The 18,093-nt window shown below is 61.1% G+C and overlaps 1 protein-coding gene across 3 annotated transcripts in view; it reads right to left on the bottom strand.

Annotated features, from left to right (window-relative positions):
• The window catches only part of Plch2 (phospholipase C eta 2), a 67,029-nt gene extending 60,189 nt beyond the window's left edge, over positions 1-6,840 (bottom strand). For all 3 annotated transcript variants that reach the window (XM_058572767.1, XM_058572766.1, XM_058572765.1), the window contains exons 1-2: positions 6,704-6,840; positions 5,229-5,494 (exon numbers count right to left, since the gene is read on the bottom strand). In XM_058572767.1, coding sequence (XP_058428750.1) covers positions 5,229-5,337 — 109 coding nt within the window. In that variant the 5' untranslated portion in view covers positions 5,338-5,494; positions 6,704-6,840. The remainder of the gene's footprint in view (positions 1-5,228; positions 5,495-6,703) is intronic.
• Positions 6,841-18,093: the final 11,253 nt, after the last annotated feature.

Raw genomic sequence — 18,093 nt, forward strand, 5'->3', positions numbered from 1 at the left:
ATCCCCAGGACAGGTCCCCCAGGGCCTCTGGCTGACCCCAGGTCCTTCAGCCTCACAGAGCTGCTCCCAGGGACACCGGGGAGCAGAGACTTCCTGGAACCCAGCAACTGGGCTGCCCCATCTCCTCACCCCACACCAAGTGCCAGGCCCATGGAGGCGTCTCCATCATCAACCAACTGTTGCCCACACGCAGCAGCCAGCCCGGCTGCCAGGCCCAGGGCTCACTCACCCGTTCACTCGTTCATCCTGCGACTGTTGACGAGTACGCTCTGAGCGTCCCCAGGGCTCTTAACTGGGCAGCTAAGAGTTCAGCGTGACCCTGTGACCAGCGTGAAACAAGCACCCAGCACATCATCAAAGCTGGGGCAGCAGACACCAGGGGCCCTTCAGAAGGGCAGGGCCTGGACGCTGTGGGGCAGAGGAGGGGCTGGGGGAGGCTGCTGAGGCAGGCAGGGGTCAGGCCATGGAGGGCCTCGGAGACCAAGGTGAGTCCCTGTACACACGTGGGGGGTGTAAGCCTGGGTGGCTCCGACGGGGCCAACTGCAGAGGTGGAGCCAAGCAGGCCAGACAAAGGAGTGCTCCAGGTGCCCTGGCGGAAGGTTGTCCCCAGGGTGTCGGCTTGAGGACATCAGCAGGGTGGGTGCTGTTTGCCTGGCCAGCGTCTGAACCCATGGCGAGGGGCTTGAGATCGGAAAAGCCATCTGAGTGGCCACAGCAGGTCCCAGTCCGAGCTGGGCATTCCTGGGCTGGGCTGGTGGGGTGAACCTGAGTCTGCGGAACAGGAAACCACACTAAGGGAAAGGGGGTGCAGCCTGCTACCTGGCTACCGCCTGACCACCCCCCAGAGGCTGGGAAGAAAGAAGACCTGAGCAAGGTGTGGTGACACTCGCCTGTAATCCCAGAGACTTCAGGAGCCGAGGCAGGAGGATCGCGAGTTCAGAGCCAGCCTCAGCAACTTGGCGAGACCCTAGGCAACTCAGTGAGACCTTGTCTCAAAATAAAACATAAAAAGGGCTGGGGATGTGGCTCAGTGGTTAAGTGCACCTGCTTCAATCCCCAGTGCCAAAAACTAAGAAGACGTCCTGAAGACTCCTGATCCACAAGCTAGGTCTGCACCCGCTGCCCCCTCCTCTGCCAGCTGGGCCCAGCCATCTAAGCCCCTGAGAATCCCAAGCCAGCACTGAGCACCAACAGTGTACCTGACCCTCAGGGGAAAGGCCAGAGGTCCCAGCCAGCCCTACGCAAGCCCAGGGCTCTGGACTCCCCTGGGGAGGGACCTGAGCAGGACGGCACACCCACCCACACCCCCACCTAAGGTGCACCTGCCCCTCAGAGCCCCCAGTGCCTTCTGGTAGAGGTCCAGGAGCGCCCTCTGGGGCTCTGGAACTGAATGGCCATGCTGCCCATGCCTCCCCTCAGCGGACCCTCACCCCCCCACCCATCAGAAGGCCAGCCCTGCCCCTTTTGCCAAGGTCAGGAGAAGCTGTGCCATGCAGGCAGCCACCTGTGCCCACTGGGTCAAGAGCCCAGGGTGCAGAGCAGCGGGCGGATGGGAGTCGCCTGGGTTTGGGTCACACCTCCTCCATCCCAGCCCAGTGAGTGCCCGGAGGGGAGGATGAGGGCCCCTCGCCCCTTCCTGGCCACAGGGAGAGAAGCTCAGAGCACTAGTCCCAGGCAGCGAGTGAGCCCCTCTCCCCCTGGAATGGCCCTCCACTGAGTCCACACAGGGCTGGGGCTGCACCAGGCAGGGACCAGGCCTCCTGCTGCAGTGGCCGCTGGACCGCAGTCCCCCAGATGGCTTGTTGCCTCCTCTGCCCTTTCTCAGCCTTAATCAGCATCCCCCAAGGACTATGAGACCCCTCCTCAGGATCACAGCTGAGGCCACTTGAGCTGTGATCTGATACAGTGCACCCCACTGGCTGCTCCCAGCTCTGTCCTGCACAAAGAATCCCACTGAGGCCCCAGGCCCTTCCCCATCCCTGCGGGGACCCCCCACACACATGTGGCCCCCGCCTCACACACATCCATCCAGCCTCTAGCCTGGCCTCCAGCCTCCAGCCTCAGGAAACCCTGAGCCACTAATTTGAAAAGCTGCATTGAGCCACCTTCCCCTGGGACGGCCCTCAGGTCAACCCACAGGTCCTCCCTCCTTCTAGAAAAGCCTCTCACATCCCACCAGGTGGGGCTGACACTGGAAAGGCGCTGGGGCTCCCCAGGGGCTCCAGGCCAGTCCTCCCAGCAAGCTCTACCTGTCACTCAACAGGGGCCTCTCTCTTCCTCAGTGAGAAGCTCAAGGCGGAGCTTCAAGGAACCTGGGTGCACTGAATGCTGCTCAGGAACAGCCAGCACCACAGCAGGGCCGTTCGCCCGCAGGACTCTCCCTTAGAACCAGCTCCTGAGCTGCTTGGTGATGAGGGCCAGGAGGGAGCAGCACCCACTAACACCAGAGGCAGCTGTTAACGTCAGACTCCAGGAGAAAACCCGAATGTTGAAAGCAACCCAAGGCCCTATCCTGAGCACCCAGGCGGGGCTCACCACGGACCGGCACTGGGGCGGGGGAACAGGGGTCAAAGCTGGCCAGATCACAGCAGAGGCCCGCACACAAAGGCTCAGAGACACGGGGACCTGTCGGCAGATCTCATTTGCTCTTTATGCTTCTCTGTACTTTCCAGAGCAGCTCCTCTGAGCTAGTCTTGCTTTCATAGTGAGAAAACAAACATGAGAGAGCCTCGGCACCATCATGAAGCCCCGGGGAGCCCAGATCTGAGCACCTTTGAAATGGGAAAGTCCCTGGGGACACATGTCCTGGGTGGACTCCCTTCCCCCAGCCTCAGGGCCAGCTCCAGCTCTAACGAGGGACGCACCCCAGTTGGCCCGCAGCCCTGATGGCCAGAGCCTCCCCCCCCCGGCACTTCCAGGACGAGGAGGGCACTGGCCAGCATTCCTGGCACACATGCCATCGACCCCCGGAGACTGTCCCATCAGTGGCAGTCTGAGTGCTGGTCCTCCCGGTCAGCTGTGCACCCCTGGGTTAGTGGGGGCCACTGTCTGGCGGCTCTGCAGCTTTAGCCAGCCCTACCTGCCGCCGACCAGGAGCACGGGAGTGGCTGAGGCAGGGTCTCATCTGGCAGGCCTGAGTAGAAGGAGCCCCTCTGCGTTGCTGGCTCAGAATGTGGGCAGCCTAAAGAGCCCCCGCCAGCCCACTGGGCACTGTCCACTGCAGAGCCGCCCAGCTGTTAGCTCCTCCCTGAGGGACACAGCCCTACCTCATGGAAGGTGGGGAGGCACAGGCAGACACAGGCAGGGGGGCAACAGGCGGGGCAGCTGCCTAGAGGCCACCCACCTCTGCCACCCTGGGGAAGAGGAAGGAGGCTGCCTGGAAAGAGAGTGACCGCCCTGACAGCTCCCCGGGAGGTCAGCTGGGGACCCACGGCCCATCAGGGAGTGCCCCATGTCCGTGCAACTCAGCACCCCCCAGTTCCAAACTTTTGCCTCTGCCATTGACCACCCCAGTGGTACCAGGGGGTGGGTGCCAGGAGGAGGTGGTGATGATCCCAGAGCCTGATGAGTGACCAGTCAGGGCAGGGAGGGACCCCGCCTAGGGCAGCACACCCCCCTCCTCTGGCAAGGAGGCCATAGCCACACGGCAGGGTTGCCAGCCCCAGACCTGCCCACATGCCAGCAGCTCACGCACGTCCCCACCCGTTGGTCTGCAGTGGATGAACCCCTCTAAATGAAACCCATGACCACCACACACCAGAACCAGGTCGGACAAATTGCATGGGGCCTGTCGGCCATGGCCTGAAGGACCACAGAGCAGCCTCCAGCACTGCCCCCTGCTGTAGCCACTGCCCCCTGCCCCCGCCCCAGCCCCAGAGCTCAGTTCTCCCCTTGGAGTGGCCTGCCAGGGGTAAGGGTGGAGGCCCAGCTCCTGCCTCTCAGTGGCCTCGCTGCCTCAGCCGGTCCCCTCATGGATGGAGAAGCCAGGAGTCCAAGAAGAGTGCCTGGGGCAGGCTCCATTTAAACCCACCTTGCGGACCCCACCCCACCCGGCACACACTGGGGCCTTTTGATGGCCCACAAACTGAGCCTGCGTCAGTAGGACAGGCGCTGTCCAACGACCAGGACCCGCTTCAGTCTGCACCAAGAAGGGGCCACACTGGCAGAGAGAAGCCAGCAGCTGCTGCGTTGCCAGGATGACCTCCAGGCAGCAGCTGGCCTGCCCATGGGCCCGCCAGGGCACCTGACAGTCCTGCCCTCTCAGCTGGGAATTTCCCACTGCTCAGTGGGGCTACCTCAGGGAGCCTTCTGGAAACACCTCCAGGCCAGATCAGGTCCTCGCCCCCCCCCCCCCGGGCCAGGCACCCCACAGCAGACCTACCTGATCTCGGAGCAGCCAACCAGGCATGGGGAGGGGACGGGGGCAGGGCAGTGACGAGGCGGGTACTGACAGGAGTGCCTCCTCCTGGACCTGGACCTGGCCCTGGCCCCATGTCTGCACCCAGGGCCTCTGGCTCCCCCACAGGGCCATGGGGAGGGCTCTGCTTGCCTCCCCTCCCCCATCCAGCTGCCCCTTCCCTGGTGTCCAGTTGCAGGCAGAGCTGTGATGAGGGCCCAAGCCCAGCAGGAACTTTGTGCAGCTGGGCAGACACATTCCCACCCCCGGTGCAGAGGCCTGTCCAGGCACATCTGGAGAATGTGGGTCGAGCAAGCCGGAGCCGGCTCTGCAAGCCCAGGGTGCAGGGTGCACACACACGCACACACCCAGCAGGCAGAGGCAGACCTGCCCTCCACAGAGCACCAGGCAAACAGAAACTCGGGCGCGGAGAGGGTCGGCCGCCACCTCCTGAGCATCCACCTGACCAGAAGCCCCCCACCGCAGGGCCAGATGCCCTCTGCCTGTGCCCAGGCACCAGGCAATGCGTAAGGGACAGAGAGCTGACCCCAGGAGCTAGTCAAACCCTTCTCCCAGGTGGGCCCTAGCATGTGCTCTGTGTCCAGCCAGGTAGACTGCCACAAGAAGCACCAGGTACATACCAGCCTCCCTGCACTGTGTACCCCGCCCAGGGAAGCATCCCTGTTCTAGGGGAGCTGGCAGAGGCCCCTTCTTCCCAGGTGACATCACAAGAATCACATCATCTCTGGGCCTATAAGGACAGTCCCTTGGCAGGAAAGAACTGTGCTCTCCAGCTCAGGGCAGAGCACCTAGGCCCATGGCCTCACTCACCCACAGGCAGGACATTGGCATTCAGGAAAAGCCACCTGTTGTCCAGACTGGGTCCTGGATCCTCAGGTGGAGGAGCAGGGACCAGGGGGCCAGCTGGTGGGGGAGCCATCCTAGAGGGATGGAGGACTCTCGGTGGGGGTGCTGCAGCCCTGGATTAGCAGGGGGAGCTGGCCGTCAGCAGGAGGCAGGGGAAGCTGCTCTCAGAACCCTCTGCTCCCAGGGCCCCTGGTGTCTGGTAGAGTCTGGGTCTGCCACTCATCACACACCTAGAGAGAGCAAGAGGAACAGTCAGTGCAGTCAGCCAGGTCTGTGGACCAGGGCGGCCCCTGCTGGAGGTGGCTGGATGGCAGCCCAGCCCCGCTGCGCCTCCCAAACCCCCTGGGAGGGGTGCAGGGCCCCTGAAGGCCCACGGGGTGCCTGCTAAGACCTCACACCGATGGTGAGTAGCAGAGGAAGACAAGCCCCAGTGACCAAGCCTCCCGCTTCCTCCCAGGGTCCAGAGTCTGTTTCTCTGTGCTAGGACTTTCCCCAGAGCTTGACCAGAATGGAAAGCAAGGCAGTGGCCACTTCACAGGGGCCACCCAGCCTCACAGAAGCACGGTTGCAAAGCACAGGTACCTGCGATGCCTGGAACCCACGACCCCACTGGGCTCCAGACCCGAGGAGCCCTTGGAGGGCATCCCTTTGCCCTCTCTCCAGCCCTCTGCTGTCACTCAGGTCCAGGGTCTCGGCCCTTTCAGTCACCACTCCCCCCTGCAGTGAACGAAGCCCCCCACCCCCATCCTGGGTCTCCTAGGCAACCATGTGCCAAGGGCGGCCCTGCTTGGCTGAGCTCCAGAACCCAGCTCCTGTTGCTCCTCCAAAGCACCCAGGCTCTAAACAGCCTCTCACCCTGCTCCACAGGCCCCAGCCCCAGGCCCCGCTCAGCCCCCGCGCCGACCTTCCTCTCTACCTCCTCACTCCTGGCCATGGCTGCCTCTCCCAGGCCAGCTTCTTCCAGAGCCCTCCTGGCCATCTCTTCTTGGGTGCCTTCCCTACCCCCAACCCAGAGCCACAGAGAGACTGACGGGGGCCAGGAAGAGGCCTTAGCCACTGGGCCTGAAGCCCTCCCACCTGCCCAAGGCGGAGCTTTCTGGCCCTTGCTTCAAACACCAGGGGCCTGGACCCTCCAGATGCCCAGAGTCATGCTCTGCCCAGGTGGGAAGGAGGCTCCCAGCCAGCCTCACACCCGCCTCGAGCCAGGGCTCCTGGTCTCCCTCTGATCCCGAGGCCTTCCCTCACCCACACGCTCCAGGCCCCAGGCCCTCCAGCCCATGCTGCCCTCCTCCAGCGTCAGCTGGGATTAGCCAGCCGTGCACTCTGGGGTCCTGGGCTCAGCGGCGTAGCGAGTGGGCACCAGGCCTCCCACAGGCCCAGGCCAGCCCCCTGCCAGGGCCTCCCTCCTTCCCCAGACCCAGCACCAGTCCCAGGCTCACCCACAGGTTTGGGTCTCCCCACCCAGGATCTCCTGAGGCAGCTGGACTGCTGCAGCCCCTCGACCACCAGCCCGTGCGGCCAGCACCACCTCCAGCCGCCGTCCCAAACTGGCGCCTGCCGGTGCCTGAGAGTCAGCTTCCTGCTGCGGTGGGAGCGGGAGCTGTGCCTCGACACGCCTGCCGGAGCCCGGGCCAGGCGTGGGGCTGCACGGGGCTGGCACTGGGGAACCTAATTGGGCACCTGCACTACGCCGCCCGCCACAAGCCAAGGTGTGGCTGTGAGGCCCGTGAGGTCAGTCATTGGCACAGGCCCGATGCACCTGGCACCAGGAGCCCCTCACCCACCTGCCCCGCAAGCCGTTCCAGGCTTCAGTGGTGCCCCTCACTCCCACCCATGCCCTACGGCTCCCAGGCCCTACAGCAGGTAGGGGGCCAGGGAGGAGGATCCCTGGTTGATCTTGTTGCGGGGCCATTCCTGACCAGGCCTGCTCCTCTTGCTTGGCCACAAGGTTCTGGCCAACCCAGAGGATCTCAGGCCCCTGTGCTAAGGAGAGGGTGCCTCCTGTCTCAGGCCTCTGGCCTCTGCTCAGATCCTGACCCGGATGCCAACCTCAAGCCCTTGGGAACTGGCTCCCGTCATGGAGACTGCTCACTGACGGTCTCACGCAGGTCCAGCCGGGCACAGGGTGGAGAGGTCCACCTGACCCTTCCTTGAGAGCCTGGCTAGTGCCCAGGATGTGAGCCCACGGCAGACTGGCAGACCCTCTCCCCTGAAGGAGAGAGTGGCTCCCCTGTAAGGAGGCGAGGCTCCCCGCTGCTCCACCCACAGGGAGGGCAAATGTGCCTGCTCAGGCCACAGGTCCTGAGCTGGCTCCCAGTCCTGGTGGCCACCTGGCTGCTACCGTTTCCGATGCTTCCAGTGCACCTGAAGCGTCCCCAAGAGCACAAGGGAGGCCCACCTCAAGTCCCAGCCTGCCCTCCCGCAGCCTCCTCCTGCCGCCTCCCACCTGCTGCGTCAGCGCCCAGGAAGCAGGCCCACACACCCTCACTTGGCATCCCTGGCTCGGGAAGCCCCCTGGGAAAGGCAGCGGTGGAAGCCCCAGCCTCTGGGAAGGGGAAAGTCAAAGAGGACTCCTTTCCCTCCTGCCCAGGCCCTGCCAGGTATCTAGGCCACAGACAAATCCAATTCCCCAAAGAAAGAAACTGAGGTTCAGAAATGGCAAGACCCCACCCCCACCCAACTGGTGTGGCTAAGCTGGGGCACAGATAGCCCTGATGCAGGGCCCCCTTGACCTGCTGCCTCAAGCCCCCAAGGGCTGACCCTCTTCAAGAGCAAGAGGACTACCTGCCTGTCTTCCCCAACCTCCCTCTGGGTCCCAGGGGCCAGGGTCTCGAACTCCAGCCCCCTCCCACCCCTGAAGGGTCTCGGCCTTGAGTGGGCCCCTCGACACTTGCTCCCACACAGAGCCTATTTCTTCCTGTACCCCTACCCCATCCATGATGTCCAGGCTGGGAGTTGGTCTCAAGGCGCAGAGAAACATGGCCCAGAAACCAGTACTGAGGAGGCAAGTCAGAGCCCTTGGCGTAGTGGGTGAGCCCAGGGCTGGACCCTCTCCCAGGAGCCACCAGCTGCTCAGAGCCCTCCCCACCTCCCCCATCCTGAGACCACTCCGTGAGCCCTGCTGCCCAGCCCTGGACTTAGTGGGTGCAGAGAGCACTGAACTGGGACGGCCCTGAGAAGCCACAGGCCCAGGCCAGCTCAGCCGCCTCGTGCAAGCTGGTCGAGCAGCAGGAGCCAGGTGTGGAGCCTGCCTGCCCGGCTCAGCGGGCTGCATGTGGGAGCAGAGAACCCAGCTCCCTGCCCCTGAGACCATGCAGACAGTGGGGGCTCTCAGAGCTGGCTCCACTCACCAGATCTCTGGAGACAGAAGAAGGGCCTCTGTCCAGGGAAGCAAGACCTGGACAAGGAGGTCACTGGGCTGAGCACAGGCAGGCAGCCCTGGGACAATGGCCCTGCATGGAGAGAAAGCCACTCTGGGCTTCCGAGGGCGCTTGGAGGGAAGATATGCACAGCAGCATGGGCCTGCTGCAGGGGGAGTGGGGTGCACAGGGGGCACGGGCACTTGGAGCAGGAGAGCAGCTGGCAGGGACAGAAACAGGGACAGAGCTTGAAAGCATGTTGCCGAGTGAAGAGGATAAAGATCAGAGCATTGCACAGGCCACACAGCACTGCTTCCCAAAGTGTCCCCCACAGAACCCTACGGTCCCCAGAACCCACAAGGTCCAAACCATTTTCCTAATAAAAGAGCTGTCTTTCTGCCTGTATGGACATTCACAGGGATGGGGGTGGTGCCACCCCAGGAGCTCAGAGTTCAAGACCAGCCTGGCCAACACAGTGAGACAGTGTCTCAAAAAAGAAAAAAAAGAAAAAAAGAAGAAAGCAAGGTTGTCACTCAAAAATCAGGGAAGCCACAGGAGCAAGTGACAACTGACATGGCCGACTTCCAAATTCAAGCTCAGGTGAAAATGAGCACTTTGCAAGACTCGAGGCCACCACAGTGACTGTCAGCTCCAAAGCAACCAGGCTTTGCTCAGAGGTCAGTGGTAATGCTGACAGGATTTGGGGATAACATCATGAAATGTGTCGACATTTGGAAAATCTGCGTAATTCAGTGAACCAATCTTTTCCAGGTGACCAGACATATTCCAAAACCATACACAGGGAAAGACCATTCAAGGTGGAAAACAGACCAGTGCCTGTTACTGTAGCAACCTAAGAAAGAGCCTGCGATAGTTTCAGATTCCACACTGCACCGCTCTAGAGACCTGCAGGAGTGCAGACTGTGGTGACTCACCCTGTGATCCCAGCAGCTCCAGAGGCAGAGGCAGGAGGATTCCAAGTTTGAGGCCAGAGTGGGCAACTCAGTGAGACCCTGTCTCAAAATAAGTTAAAAAGGGCTGGGGCTCAGCGTAGAGCCCCTGGGTTCGATCCCTCCTGAGAGGACAGGAACAAGGGAGACTGGCAAGGGCCTGCTGCTGGCAGCCCCCGGGAAGGACACCCACTGCCCGTGGGAGGGTGGCAGGTCTGCGGGGCCACATCCCCCAACACTCCAACCAAACAACGCGCCGAGAGAGGGAGCTTGGAGGGCAGGAGGACCCACCTGTCCTCGTACGCCAGACGCTGGAGAGATGGGCAAAAACGTCACCCGTGTCACTCGCACTGAGTTAGTTTTTAGTTTTGAACAAGAACTGTTTATTTTTTATAAAATGTTGATGCACGTGTTATTATGTTAACATGGGATTTGTGCATTATCTTTTAACGAGGCTTCATAAATAAATATTCTTAAATTCCATCTGGGATTTCTAGTGTGTAGGTATCCGAGATAACCGAGGTGGGCCAGTCAACCCAGCAGCCAGCCCTGTGGGAGGAGCCCCGAGGTGCGCCTTTGCCGCTCCCAGAGCTGAGGATCAGCGTGCGACTGCTGGACCCGAGTGGGAAGAGGGGCGCAGAGTATCTCCACTGCTCAGACACAGCCGAGGCACGCGCACACAAGACCAGAGATGAGAGGAGGATGCGAAGCACGAGGAGGCCGTGCGCTCTGAGTGCTCATCACCTTTGTTTTTATGTGATTTGTATGTTTTACATATGTAATTAGTTTAATTTGATTTTAATAATGGTTGTTCAACAACACGCTCACAAAATTACTGTCAGCAGGCTCCTGTGCGCTGGTCTGAGCTGGCTCCAGCCACCCTTGGGAAAGAATACCCCTGCACAAGAAATCTCTGGAGCCTCCACATGAAGAAGGCAAAGGCATCCGAGACCCAAACCTTGCACACTGCCGATACTGATCAAATCCTCACAGCAGCACAACACTGAGCTCTCTGAAAGCTACGAGCCACAGAAGACACCGGGAAGCACTCCTTAGAATGGGTCCCAAGGCGGGAGCCAGCCAGGCATGACAGCAGAGGGGGATGACCAGTCCATCCACCCATCAACCAAGAGAGGGCTGCAAGGTGATGCTGGCCCCCTGCAGAGGTGGGGTCTCTGGGTCAGAGCTCAGTCTGAGACCTGAGTTGTGCAGCTGAGAAACACCTCTAACCCCAGAGCAGCACCCAGGCTAGTGGGGAGGCAGTGCCCATATAGGGGAGGGCACAAAGGGGCTCGGAGGGGACTTGGGTCCCCACTGGCTTGGGCTTCACCTGTGAGCAGGAGCCCTCTAGGGTGGGCAGTCTGTGGACAGAGGGGAAGCATGTGCGAAGGCCCTGAGGCAGGCTATCACCTGCACGGGAGCAGGATCAGCAGCTGCGCGGGAGCCAGTAGGTGAAGGCTAAAGAGCCGTGGGCACCCATCCCTGCTCCCTGCTTCCTGCTTCCTCCCTGTCCTTCTGTCCTCAGAGGAGACTGACAGTGGCACCCTTACCCACTGCTGGGTGGCTCCTTAGTCAACAACAAATTGAACACCCCTCTCCTCTCGGGCAGCCAGGCTAGGAAAGCGCACCCTCAAAGACCCTTGGCCTAAAGCCACCACCGGCGTCCACACAGCCCAGTACCCGCTCCCTTCATTCTCTTCTGGACACTTGTTCTCTTACAGTCGTGGAAACCAATGGCAGGCCGCCCTCACCAGGGCGGCCGAGATGGGGCAGGACCTGGGCCTCAGGGGCAGGCCACAGGAACAGCCAAAGAACAGGGCAGCCGACCCCCCGGGGAAGGAAGGCTGCGCTGGGCAGACCCCCCACATGAAGGCCAGGCCCTGGGGCAGCCTGCACAGCCTGTGTGGAGGGTCTAGGTGAACACACACAAACAGGCCCACAGCTTGGGACTGACAAGGGTGCAGGGTCAAGTGAGGTTCTCCCAGGAGGGTGTCCCCAAGCAGGGGACGGGAAGGATGGGGGGGTGATGTCCTGAGGCAGCGAGGGAGTGCTGGGAATGACATCTGGGTGCAGCAGGCAGCACCAGCTGGTCCTCCTGATAATGAACAGACAGTTCACCCCAGAATGTCCTCCGGGCTGGGCAGAGAGCTGGGCGTGGCTGGGGCTGGGCTTATCAGGCAGAGAGGGCACACCCACATGGAGTCGCACACACAGGCGCAGACAGGAGAGGGACAGCAGCAGGACACTCCTCGCTCCTATTTGCACAGACCAAGCCACCCAGCAGCATGGCTGCCCACACCCTTGCTGAGGCCCGGCCCACTGCACTTCCCAGCCTTGGTGTTAGGGCCAGGCTTAGACTGGCCCAGCTGAGGAGTAGAACAGAGTCCTGGCTTCACCCATGGCCCATGGCATTCATATCAAGCCAGAGACAGGCCAGAGGGGAGCAGCTTCAGGCTCCCCCCACAGTCATCAGCCCTGGGGGTTGGGACACGCCCTCTACGTACCCCCTAACCCAGGGCTCTGGGGGACAATGAAAGACCCCGGCACCTAGTTGCAGATGATGCATGACATGTGTCACGCTAAGAGACCTTGCACCTGACCTCAGCTCTGTGCCTTCTCCCACTGCCTGAGCCTGGGGGTGCCCTTGCTGCCCCCCTGCAGGGCCCCTGGACCCAAGTAGGTGAGCGAGGCCCGGTGGGGCCCCAGGGAAGCTTCCCATGTCCACCTCGGGGCTGCTCCAGCTGCAGACTCAGCCCAGGGACCAGGATGCCCTCTCCAGAGGGGCGGGATCTTCAGGACCACCTCAGCCTTCGTTCCCCAGGGAGGCCTCGTCTGCAGCACGGACGACAGGAGCAGTCCACACCCCACGTTCTCCTCACTTCCTAGCTCCTCTTCCACTGAGAGGCCACCCGGAGAGTCAGGCTGTGGGGTACCCACCCCCAGATGCTGACCCACCCTCACCCCCGGAGTCCAGGGGCCTCCGAGTCCAAGGCCAGGGCTTCCACTCGGGGATGGCTGGACACTGGGCCCAGGAGGGGCACAGAGGGGCCTGTTGTGCGGGGGCTGCACAGACTCCCTCTGCCCTGCGTGCCTGCCCAGGGGCTGGGCGGGAGCTCGGGAGACCTGACCTTCTGCCCAGGAGCAGCCGCTGGAGGGGGGCAGCCCATTCACACCTTCAACTTTGAGGAAGACTTCTCCAGACCCTCCCGGAACATGGAGAGGCACTCAGAAACCACTCCAGCAGGTACACAGCGGGTCCAACCTGCCTGTGAAGACACGGAGAGCAGGCCCAGAGGTCCCAGCTGGACTGCTCCAAAGGAGGCATCCCACTGGCGCCCAGTGTCAGGGAGACTCGGGGTGCGCCCTAGGGACTAAAGGGGCATTGGCCTGGCTGGGGGGGATCCTGCACAGAACAGCTTCTCAGGTGCCCCGACTGTCCAAGGGGGCATCAAATGACAATCTTCACCTTGAAGTTTCTGGGGCAGAGAAGTGAGAGCAGGGAGTGAGTGGTCAGGCCCTAGGCAGTCCTACTCCAGGAGGAGAGCCCAAGAAAGCGGGGGCGGGGGTGTGAGGTCATGCTGAGCCTGTGACCACGAGCCCTCTCATTCCAGCAGCATGGCAGGAAGATCCGGGGGCCCCTGCTGTCATTCAAGATAGCCAGAACCCAGGGAAGCAGGCCTCCAAGCCTGACGACTGGACTCCACCAGACCCGGAGAGCCAGCTCTCTGGGCACAGGGCCCTGTTCCCTCTGCTCGAAGAAGTCCTGGAGCGAGTTTTGCCGGGGGCATTGGGACCTAGGTGCGACCCTGCAGGAAGCTCCTGGACTCCCACCTAAGGTGAGGGGGGCTCAGCCTGGGAGCATTGCTTCCTCCACTTGGAAGCTGGAATACCCAGGGCTCGTCTTTGGGAATCCGAGGCCAGCGGAGGAGTGGCTGGAAGCTGCCAGTCCTCTCTACCTCAGCCCACTTGTGCATCTCCACACTGCCAACGGCAGCTCCTCGCTCATTCCCAAGTGCCTGTCTGCACCGGGCTCATGGCTGGGCACTGCGGGCACGCTGGGATGGGAGGGCTCAGGTCCTGGGCTTGACCCCTCCCCCACCTTCCTTGTGCTCTCTTCCTGAGTAGGACTGCATAGGGCCTGACCACTCACTCCCTGCTCTCACTTCTCTGCACTCGGAGAGGACCAGGACGCAGATGTCCCTGGCTCATCCTCTCCTCATCACAGCCTGGACGATGGCCACCACAGGCGAGCAGACCTGTACTCTCCAGTCTGAGACCTTCACCTCCCACCAGCCACTTCCCAGTAAACCCTGAGCCAGGGAAGCCTGGCTGGCCCAGGAGGGGGTCCATGTGTGCAGTCTCTGGGACTCTCCCATAACTGGGGGATGGGGGGTGAGGCCCCTAGTCCCCATCTGGCAGACAAGGAGAGTGAGGCCCAGGAAAGATAAGGACCTGCCCGAGTTCACCCACGATACAAAGGTGGCAGCTGGTCCCCCTTCTCTTCAGGATGGGTGGCTCTAGGCCCCACCCCTAAACCATGAGGATCTGGGAGCTGAAGGCAGAGGAGCTCCAGAGGACCCTTCACCCATCTGCAGAAAAGCCAGCCCTACTGGCCCCAGCCCTGTCTAGGAAGAGCCCTCAGGACAGGACCAGGCTTTCCAATGCTGCCCAAACCCATGTCCAGAACGGATGCTCCTCCACTCTGCTTCCTGTCCAGCCTCTCTGGCCTGCTTAGTGCCCATTGGGTGCCCCACGCCATGAGGTCCTGGGCCACCAGCCTCCCTCCCTCCAGTCCACAGATGGTAGGAAAGCTGACCTGGAGTGTCCTCAGCTCCCACACGGCCCAACACCCCTGGCCAGCAAGCTTCTCCGGTGCCTCCTGCATGGACAGACCCCTGCTCACCCTCATCCCAAGCACTGGCTCCTCTTCCAGAAGTCTTCCTAGATCTCTGGACCCTTTGTCCAGCCCTTCATTATCAACCAGCTCAGCTTAGGTCGATGGCTACACACATGTGGGGTCCCTGTTCCCCTCAACAAGGTCTTGCTCCCACCCCCAGCAGCGGGTAAAGAGAGAGGGCACAGGTGTGGGCCTGGACAGACCTGGTTCACCATGCCTGCCTCTGACTAGGCACAGCCCCTGCAAGCCCGCCCTCCTTGGCCCCCAGGCTGCTTCCCACCCCAGGCCAAGTCCCCAGGCTGGCTCTGCTCTGTCAGACTCACAGTTCCACCAGAAATCTGTGTCTTTCTATCCCTTCTTATACCCTGGCGCTGGCCAAGCACATGTGCTGGCCACCTATGCCTCCAGAATTGTACCATGTCACGTCTCAGGGTAGCCCAAGCCCCCAGACCAAGGCTCTTCACTCAGCCCCTGGTCCTGACTTCAGTGAACAAGGGTCCTGACGAGGCACGGCTGGAGGGCCGCCAGGACTTCTCACGGAGACTCCTGGGAGCCTCCGCCTACCAGGCTGGCCAGGCTGGCCAGGCCGAGTCTCCCTGAGTGCTAGGGCCTCACATCCCTTCCTAGGGCCCAGAATGCCTGCCTTTCCTCAGTGCCCACCCCAAAAGTACCTCCAGGGCTCCTGACCTGCAGCACACGGGGCAGCACATGCTCCCAGGGCTCCCCTGCTGGGTGCAGGACACTATCTCCAGGTGTGGGGCCAGTGTCTGTTGCTAAGGAGCCTCCTTCCCAGGGCTACACCCCAACAGTCCTGTCCCGGACCTCAGGTCAGGTGGGCAGGGCTCTGCCTCAGTCCTTTCACCCATTTACAGCTGAAGAGAAGGGAATGACACTTGGCTACACATCTAGAACCGACGGCCACCTCGGTTGGGGCTCCCACACAGGACACCAGTGGCACCCCTGCTCTGTGCCCTGGGTGCCTGCTTCCCCAGAGCCCCAGACCTGCCACCCTGCCTTCCTGGGCTGGTGGGACAGGCCTCCCGGGTTGGACCCCGTACACAGAACTAAGAAGCCATCACCCAGGCAGGGCATAGGCAGCAGCCCTGCCCTCACTGTCCCTGCAGAGAATGGGACGCATTCCTGCTGCTTCCTCCAAGAGCACAGGGCCTGTGAAGGATCGCCCAGGAGCACCTCCTCTGATCCCAGGGCCGGTGTGCCCCAGGGTGCAACTACCTGGGTTGCTACATGGGGTGCAGGGAAAATGGACCCATCGTGCTCTTCCTTCCCTTTCTGTATGCCAGGCCCTGTCCCCGCAGTGAGGGATACAGTAGCCACCAAAACAGCAACCCCTACTCCGAAACCTCCTGTCTACTCTCCCACTGGCTGGCGCTGGGGATGGGGACAAAAGAGGAACAGGTGCAGAGCACATGCGCCAGGGCTGCCCTCCCTGGCCCTCCCCACTCCCTGACCTCCGAGGCTCTGGCCTTCTTGCTGGTTGAACTCTGTTAGAACCGGTGGACAAAGAGCATCCCAGAGGTAGGACATTAGGTGGGACAACAAGAAACCTGGTGCCACTGGAGAAAGTGGAACCACTGACTGGGGCAAGAGCTGAGGACGCTGCTTTTAGGGGTGGTCAATGCTCCTGCAGCCCCCACATCACTGAGGTGTCAGAGCTGCTCCAGACCCACAGACTCAGCTTGCCCCTGCACAGGATCCAGATGAGTCAGGAGCCTGCTGCTAGCCTAGGAAGCTCTCAGTAAGTGTTAGCCAATCATCACAATTACTTCCGGGGTTAGTCAGCTTATTTGTCACTACAATTGAAAGATGTGACAAAAACGGTTAAAGGAGGAAAAGTTTATTTGGGGATCATGGTTTCAGAGGTCTCAGTCCACAGACAGCTGACTCCATGCTCTGGGCAGAAGGGCGTGGAGGAGGAAAGCAGCTCAGGACCTGGAACCAGGAAGCAGCGAGAGCTCTGCTCACCAGGGAAGAAATACAACTCCCAAAGGCACGCTCCTGTGACCTGCCTCCTCCAGCCACACCTAGCTGCCTACAGTTACCACCCCGCTGATCCATCAGGTGGATGAATGCACTGATTAGGTCACGGCTGTCATAACCCAATCATTTCATCTCTAAACTTTCTTTACTGTCTGACACATGAGCTTTTGGGGGGTACCTCATATCTAACCCTACGTTCCTGTTCCACAGACCAAAACTGAGGCCCAGGACTGTGTGTGAATGACAAAGGGCCTGGGAGGGCCCTACTGGAGAAGTCAGAGGCCAGCCCAGGATGCTCTTGTGCAATGTCATCAGTGCATTTCACCTTGGTGGGAAGATGGGAAAGACACCTGGCTTGAAGGCTGAGGTCATCCCCTGCTGAAGCCCAGGAAGCAGATGTCAGAGTCCCGAGGACAGGACTGGACTTCAGTCACTTCTGCCCCATGCCTATGGCTGCCTTTGCTGAATTCCACAAGGTTTTGTACCTCCCTGCCATCAGTCCTAGGAGCCAAGAGAGAGTTGATAGGGTACCTAAGGGAGGAAGCCATGGCAGATGTCCTCTGCCCTGCAAAAGCTCTTCTCCCCACCCCATTCCATAATCCTGGAACCCAGAACACTGCAACAGACAGGACTCCCAGTCCTGAAGCCAGCCTACCGGCATGGAAAACTGATTTAGGATGTGGCAAGGGTGCCCATTCTGTTTTCTCACTCTCTCTTTCCTCTGAGAGCCCATTAGGACCTTCCTACTCTTTTCCTGTGCACTGAGGCCCACATTTTGAGTTGGTTCACTCTTTGGAGGAATATTCCCTAAACCCCAAAAATTCTACAAGACTTAAAAAGAGCAGATGGACTGGCAGCGCCATCTGCTGGCTGCCCTGGGCTCGGTCCTTTGCGAGGAGACATGCATGCACTAGTGCACCAAAACACATAAGGAAACTGAGGATTAGATGCACCATTCAATAGTGGAGCCAAGATCTGGGGCTAAGACTTAAAATCAGGGTGCCCTTAAGCCCGATCTCCCTGGGAACAGACACTTGGATACTGTTTCTGGTCCTAGAGGACCAGAATTCCCTCCTTGAGACTGGCTGGGATTTTCAACTCATCGTGCCCCTAAGAGAATCAGGAAAATGTATTCCTGTGCAGGCACCGGTTGGTGAAGGGTGCCCAGAGCCGGCCACACCTCATACACCTAACCTAAAACTGAGCTCATGAATCAAGGAAACAAGACCCCCCGTGGACCTGCGGACTAGAACGGCCCTGGACCAACAAAGAAATGCATTTCAATCTGTTGCATGAGAGTTGGCCAGAAACTTGTGGACTCCCTTAGTGTTCTCCTGAGCCACGCTGTCCCCCTGTTCCCGCCCCTCCCGTCGTGCCCCGCCCCTTCCTCCCAGCTCGTCCCTCCCGCGTTCCTGCCCCTCGCGTTGTGCCCCGCCCCTCTCTGCCGGGCCATTTCCCCTCTCCCCGGACTCGTCTTCCTCTCCCTCCGACCCCCGGACCCCCAGCAGGCCGCCCAGACACCAGGTTCCTCTGTGGCCTGTGGCGGCGCCAACCCCGCTGGCGTGCTGGCGTGCGACCTTAGCACGCGCCTAGGTCCATCCGTCCCTTCCCGAGAGCAGAGCGGC

This window comes from Marmota monax, unplaced genomic scaffold (genome assembly GCF_021218885.2).
Source record: "Marmota monax isolate L192 unplaced genomic scaffold, Marmota_monax_Labrador192_F-V1.1 WCK01_AAM20220418_F8-fsc00080, whole genome shotgun sequence".
In the NCBI taxonomy this organism is placed as follows: domain Eukaryota; kingdom Metazoa; phylum Chordata; class Mammalia; order Rodentia; family Sciuridae; genus Marmota; species Marmota monax.